The sequence below is a fragment of the Cajanus cajan genome, chromosome 5 (assembly GCF_000230855.2).
Source record: "Cajanus cajan strain Asha chromosome 5, NIPB_CcT2T_4, whole genome shotgun sequence".
Lineage (NCBI taxonomy): Eukaryota > Viridiplantae > Streptophyta > Magnoliopsida > Fabales > Fabaceae > Cajanus > Cajanus cajan.
The window spans coordinates 2011067-2018550 of NC_138521.1; the positions used below are offsets into that span (position 1 = coordinate 2011067).

Here is a 7484-nt window from a genome sequence, read left to right on the forward strand (position 1 = left end):
ACAGTTTCACTGTATACTTGAATAGACAAAAAAGTTCAAAAAAAAAAATTGAGACGAAAACGATTATTTAAAAATATATTTCATTTATTAATAGTTATAGAAAATAACTCTCTTATTTTGTAATTATATTTTTTTCAATTTTGTTTAAAATTATTTTATTATTTTTTTCAACGAGAAAACTCTTAAGAATTTTTAACTTTTTTATCTAATTTGATTTTATTTATCAATTAAATTTTAATATTTTTAAATAAATTATCAATAAAGATAAATAATTGAGCTATAATATAAATTATTTATCATAAATTTAAAATATCATTTATAAGTTTAAAAATATCTATTTATAGAAATTTTAAATATAATTTATTATTCAAACATAATATTTATCTATATATGTAATTTATTATAAATACTTTATTTTATTAATTCAAATTGATAGATAAGATACTCTTATGATTATTGAAATGAAGTATTAAATAGTTTTCATTTTTTTTTTAAATTATAAATTTGATTTATATATTAAAAACTTTTAATTCAATTGTTATATTGTTAAAATTTAAAGTAAAACATAAGTTATTGAACGAAGCAAATAAACCAAAACTTATTCTTGAAGTAAGTTGATAGTTTTAGTTGACTTAATACACTCAATAGTCCAAGTTCTAAATATAAAGTTCTTAATGCTTTTATGATTAAAGATTCATTTACTCTAACAGTAAATTTGAATAGACTTACTTAACTCAATAACTCATTTTTTTATATTAAATTTCAACAATCGATCAATTAAACTAAAAATTCTTAAAAATTTTGAAAATCTTATGATAGTTTGTTATATAAATTTAAATCAACGTATAAAATATTTTTATGATTATTCGTCAATTTAAATTTGATCTATGAATCAAGAACTTTCAACTTAATGTTGAATTTTTAAAATTTGATGTGAAACATGAGTTATTAGGTGAAGTAAGTCTACCAAAAATTACTCTTGGTATGACACGCTATGTCATTTAACAAAAGGAAAGATTCACAAGACTTCCTTATGACAACTTAAAGGAAAATTAAGAATATGTCAAAGATTGATGATTAGCACCGGTGATAATGTCTATCCCTAGCCATTGGATGACTACACCAAGTTGTTGATCAAAAACTTTCAATTGAAACATTTCTTCTAAAAAGACTTGTCTTGAAAACTTGGTTCAAAAGACTTGAAGTGAAGACTTTCTCAAAAGGCACCTTGTTTGTAAAAACTAATAATTGCAAGAAATACAGTGATGTTAACATCAAACATAAAAAATAAAGCAAGTTCCAACGGATCTATTTGTTGAGTGCCTATAAATGGAAGACAAAAGTCTCATTTTAAAGCAAACAAGAACAAAGAAAAAGAAAATTCACTTAAACTCAAAAAGCTACACTTTTTGTTGCTTCATCCTCTGATATTTTGGAGAAATGTATTTCATGTTCGTAACTCTAATTTGTAATAGAAAAAAAAAAGATATCTTCCTTAGTGGAAACTCCATTGTAGGAGATTGACTTGTGATATTTGTTATCAGCAATAACACAATAAACCCTTTTTTGTAAACATTTCCTACCCAGAATTGAAAGTGTTATAGTGTAGGAAAGAAAAGTAAATCACAACAGGTGTTGTGTATAGTCTCATAGTAGATGATTGTGAAGCTATCTTTCTTAATAGGCGGTTGAGTGTTGTTGCTAATAGCAAGTGGCTGAATAGCAGTTTGTATGAACAAGTGGTTGAGTTTGTGCGGTAGTTGAATGTGTTTTTAGCGAAAAATCCCACAAGGTTATGTGGGTGTTAAATGTAGTCCAGTTGGGGTGAACCAATATAAATCCTATTTTCATACTCCCCTTCCTTATTATTTTACTTGTTTATTTAGCTTGCTGCATTTACTATTATATTACTAAATATTTTGAACCATAAATAATTAAACTCAGAAGTTGTCGTAGTAAAAAAACACTCAATACCATAGTTGTCTTTTCTTAGACAACTTGTTTTATGAGAAACTAATTTGAAAGAAAAAAATTAAAAAGAAAAAAATTCAATCCCTTTTCTTGTATAATGACATTCACTTCATCCCTTACCTTTGATCGCCTAAAATAAAGGAAGAAGAAGATGAAGAACAAGAACAAGACTCTCTAGGAAAACTTTGCACTACCACTCTACGATCCTTACTTATTAGCTTTAGAGGCTTTGAATATCTACATAGCTACTCAACCTCACTTAGGGGAAGGATGGAAGAAACATGTGAAGTCGAAAGAGAAGATGGTTCTTTTTTGGCTCCAAAGTTTCTCTTTCTAACTTTTTTCTATTTTTTTTTAAATAAACTTATGAAATTCATATCTTAAGAAAAATTTTATATATCCTCTCCTAACTCATCAATTTGACCTCAACTCAAAATAACTCATAAACAACAAAAAATTTATAGTGTTATAGTGTATGTATATTATCTATTAATAACACAAAATACTCATTGATAAGAAAATATAAAAGTATCTTTTCAATTATATGTAGTATCATTAAATATAATAATTATTTAAATCATTTAATTGAAATGATAGTTTTAGAAAAAAATCTAAATTTATGATATTATTAATTAAAATTAATTATAGAACTATTTTTCTAGTCTTGATGAATTAGTTATTTTTAACACTCAATAACTAGTGTCTTTAAAACACCGTTAATAAATTAATATGTAAAAAAAAATTCCTTAAAATTTATAATAAAACTATACGAAAAAAAATGTACAAATGCACTTTTTAATAAAAAAAAATTATGCATTTGATTTTTTTAATAGAACACTGGTTAACACTTTTGATTATTTTATACAAAACCCAAGGGAGTAATGTAAATTGTTCATTATTTATAAAAAATAATAATAATAATAATAATAATAAATTATTCACCATAAATCTAGAATATAATTGGTGTTGAAAAAATTATTTAGTATGAATTTAATTGCAATATATATTAAAAATATTTATTATAGATTTTAATAAATATAAAGTAAACATATATTTTGTACAATACAAAAGTTATATGTTTATATAAATTCTTAATAGAGCTAGCGCTTGTGCGTCAAATGATGCTGAAACTTTAGAACGAAAATACTACAAAAACAAATATTGACAAATTCTGATATGACACAATTCACCAAAACTTACTAGCAATACAACACAGTAACAAGGATGAAACACGATGCAGATATCAAATTGGTAACCACAAGGAGAATAATAAAACACTGCACAAACGAACAAACCCCAACCACTCATACAATCACGCATGCACTAAACAAATCCATGCTAATCTAATCAATGTGCACCCAGTGTTGTCTTGCAAATTGCAATAACAACGACAAAAATAAATAAACCCTCATAACTTATATTCAACTTTCAACCCCTCGAACTCATACATTTTTATTTCTTTTTATCATAATTCAATATTCATAGTTCATTATTCTCTTTCAAGGGACGTTCCATTTCTTTTTCTTCTGAGATATAGTCCAAACTGTCTTCAGTCACTGATGTCCCACCACTGCTTTCTACAGCTAGGACGCTTCTGAACATGTCACTCTTCTCTATATGAGAAAATTTATCCTTAGATTCTCCCTTGAGTAGTTCCACTACATCAAGCATGGTTGGTCTCTTTTCAGGAAGATCTTGAGCACACATAAGTGCAACTAAAACAACTCTCTTAAGCTCTCCCTCCACATACTTACCCTTTAGTCTTGGGTCAGCAATTTCACCAAATTTCTTCTCACAAACCAATGGCAATGCCCAATCAACTATCGATCGCCTCACTGAGGAACTAAGCTTTTCGATTGGTCTTCTGCCACTAGCGAGTTCAAGAAGGAGGATGCCAAAACTGTAGACATCACAACTCTCAGTAGCTTTGTCTAGCATAGCATATTCTGGTGCAAGGTAGCCAAGGGTGCCCTTAAATTTTGTGGTCACAAGCGTTGCACTGTCAGGGATCAACTTGGCAAATCCGAAATCAGCAACTCGGGCTTTAAAATCAGAATCCAGCAACACGTTGCTTGCTTTAATGTCTCTGTGGATGATCTGAGGTGTTGCTTGGTGGTGAAGGTATCTGAAAGTGGTCAAGTAGTTTAGGAATAATGCAATGTCAGTGTAATAAGCTCAAAAGAAAAGTGAGGTTAGTCCTTAGTACTCACACAATTCCCTCAGCAGATCCAATTGCAATGTTCATCCGCCGATTCCAGTCAAGAACGCATTCGAATGAGTGGTGTCCATGAAGATGAGAGTGAAGGCTCAAATTTGGCATGTATTCGTATACAATTAACCGTTCTTGTCCTTCAACACAGTACCCACGAAGGCTCAGAAGATTCTTGTGTCGTATTTGTGCCAATATTTCAAGTTCCATGGTGAATTCTGTCTCTGCTCTGTTGCTCCAAACTTTCAATCTTTTCACCGCAATCTGAAATAACAAGATTTTTGAAATAATAAAATGGTTATGCAGATGTGCTATTTGTCTTCCATCAACTGATTTAAGTAGCTTCAATTCTCAAGCGCTGGATAAAATGTTATGAATAGAGAGGTTTTTGCAGCATTTGCTCCTCAAAAACTTTTGAGCATATTCTTTGGAAATTACATTATGAGGTCAAATCTAATCCTCGCATGTCTGTAAAGACTATCCGTTAAGGAACACAAATCAAACTCTCTTCTATATACGATGCTATTGCAAGGAATAAGAATAAATAGTAAAAATTGTTATCAACAGCTAGGTGTCATATTATTTAGGGTTGTTGAAATACAAAATCAAAGACACTGAGGAATGAGGGGATTCATCTTCCTTCTCTCCCACTGAACCCCAATTTGATCAAAAGAAAATTTTTCTTTGGCACGGATCTCTCACAAGCTGATTCTATTACAGCAACAATGAAAGAATCATCATTACTAATGTCAAGTAAGACTGATGAAAATAAAGGAAATTCTATGAGATGTTTACTACCAAAGCATACCCGACAAAGCCATTAAGAATGTGAAATGGCCAAAATAATTGATGAAGAGAAATGGCTTTTATACAATTATTTACTTTTACCAGTGTCATTTACAATTGATACTGCTAATGAACTCTACTCTGTTCAAAAATGTATAAGCCAGCTACACGCACGTTGTACTGAATTACCAATCCTTTTGAAGAAAAAAAACACTAATGTTTATTATATTTTATAAATTATGAGAAACAATGTTTGCATTTATTAATCATGATTGTTTCTTTGGATACAGAGCATCCAGTATTAACATCTACAATATGAAAGAGACAAAATAAGAAGATATTATTTCATAAAAGTAGATAAAAGAAAATGATATTGTGGTGAGAGTAATACTTTGATGGAATGGATGTCAAATCAATTTCAATTTTCAAGTGTCAACAATGAATGAAAATAATCATTTTTTTTATCCATTGAACTTGATATCAAAGGATTTACAACAACTCACACACTTTTTAACCAACTGAAGCAGATCCTTTGGTAGGAATGAAAAAAATCATGTGACAGTACTACATCTGTCGAGGTATGTCATTATTGAATAGAACATGTATCCGAGAAAACTCCTTCATATGGTTCGTCATTTTCAAAATATGCAGTTGGATAAAAAATAAAAGGCCGTCCAAATATATTATTAAGAGTAAATGTAACACTAAAAAACCCTCATCTGTCACTAAAATGAGCAAGAATAATCATAGAAGGCACACAATGAAGCTAATTTCATAAGATGCAGAACAGTAACAATAACAACAATAAGTAAATAAATAAATAAAAATTAAAGTTTAGTCATACTTGAGACCCATCCCATAGTTGACCCCAGTACACACTGCCAAATCCCCCTTCTCCAAGCTTGTTATCATAGTTGAAATTATTTGTAGCAGCGTGTAATTCCTTCAAAGAAAACACCCTCCAAGTAGGATGTTTTTTCCCTCGCCTTCTGTTTGCATGAACAAGACTAATGTCAAGTGTACTCAAAACACATTGAGCAAAAAATAAAATGAAAAGCATAATCGAGATCAAAGTTTGAACATAAAAATAAAATAAAATAAAATAAAATACACTTTGAGAAGTCTGGTATATATAGGATCAATGAAACAGACACCTTGGTATGCTGAAAACAGTTAATCTAACAAACTTATTTAGATCCTTCTTACTCAAGATTCAAGACTATTATTGCTAAACCCAGAATTCAAAATCCTCTACAACATTCATTTTCTTCAAAATTAAACATACAAACTTGAAGTCATTATCTAACCCCAAAACCAAAACAAGAAAACAGTTTACAAAAAAACATGTATTATTGTCATACCGACAAGAAGATTTTCCGCAGCAAAACCAAAAGGCCATAACCTTTCCACCACTCAGCTCCGCCTTCTCCTCTGTCAAAGAATCCCAGAAAAGGTGAACAAAATCAAAACTTGAACTCGACCCACCAACCCAAACAAGTGTTGTTGTTGTTTCCTTTGGATATTATTCACTTCTCTTTTATGTGTAACTGGTTTCAGCGTGAAGGCAAATAAATGAAGAGTTGTGAGAGAAAAGATAACAACACTAACGAGGAAGTGAAAGCATGATGATGTTGTAAGCAAAAAAGTGACGAAAAAAGGAGGTAAGAGAGTTTCTGTTTAATGGAAGTTAAGGTTTGCGTTGTTACTTCTCTTCGTCCTTGTCTTGTTGTCATGCTGAACCTCAACTCCAGCTGTTGCCATTTATTATTTTTTATTTATTATTAATTATTAAAGTTAATTATTAATTACTATTAAATAAAACAAGACACGTGTGGGGCCTGTTTCTTTTTTAAATTTTAATTGTGTTTTGGGGGGGAAATTAATTGGCTAATGAATGGCAGTTTTTGTGTTGTTGTTATAGATTTTTTTTCATGTGATATAACATGTATAAATGAATTTTTTACTATAAAAATTTTGAAAGTTTTTCTCCCTCATCGCTTTTTATAGATATTTTGATTGATCAGTAATAATAATGCACATTAATTTTTTATTTATTTTTATATAAATCTGAATTTAAAATTATTAATTTTTTATAATCAAATTAATATAAATTAAATATCTAATATAATATAATATTTATTTAGAATATTTACATATCCTATCTATCTATAATGATAAAAATAAATAAATTTCTAAAAAAATTATTTATTTATTGTTTAGTAAATAAATGTTTAATATTGCATTTTAATGGATTCTCTGATCTCAACAATAAATTAAAAATGGATTATTATGATTGAGTTATTAATATTTGAGATTTTGAAAGATTATTTTAGCATTAAAATTTTTTGTAGATTTTAATGAATTTTGAAAAACTTTTTAAGAATATCATATTTATCAAGATTTTTTTAAAAGATTTTTAAAATATGGATTTTAATCAAAGTTTTGTAGTTTGGATTTTAATAAATCTTGATGAATTTATATCTTAAAATTTCAACAAATTTTATAGATTTCACAAAAA

The 7484-nt window shown here is 28.5% G+C and overlaps 1 protein-coding gene across 1 annotated transcript; it reads right to left on the minus strand.

The window, feature by feature from the left end:
* Positions 1-3187: 3187 nt before the first annotated feature.
* On the minus strand, positions 3188-6700 carry LOC109806829 (PTI1-like tyrosine-protein kinase At3g15890). Its single transcript, XM_020369342.3, has 4 exons — positions 6328-6700; positions 5811-5955; positions 4182-4444; positions 3188-4096 (listed from the first exon to the last, which is right to left on the minus strand). The coding sequence occupies exons 1-4, from the start codon at positions 6363-6365 to the stop codon at positions 3451-3453; spliced, it is 1092 nt and encodes a 363-aa protein (XP_020224931.1). The 5' UTR covers positions 6366-6700; the 3' UTR covers positions 3188-3450.
* Between the last annotated feature and the right edge of the window lie 784 nt (positions 6701-7484).

Coding starts and splice junctions, on each gene's coding strand:
- LOC109806829 (XM_020369342.3), bottom strand. CDS start 6,365: ATGGCCTTTTGGTTTTGCTGCGGAAAATCTTCTTGTCG. Junction 5,956..6,327: donor TGCGGAAAATCTTCTTGTCG/GTATGACAATAA, acceptor TCATGCAAACAG/AAGGCGAGGGAAAAAACATC. Junction 4,445..5,810: donor AACTATGGGATGGGTCTCAA/GTATGACTAAAC, acceptor TTGTTATTTCAG/ATTGCGGTGAAAAGATTGAA.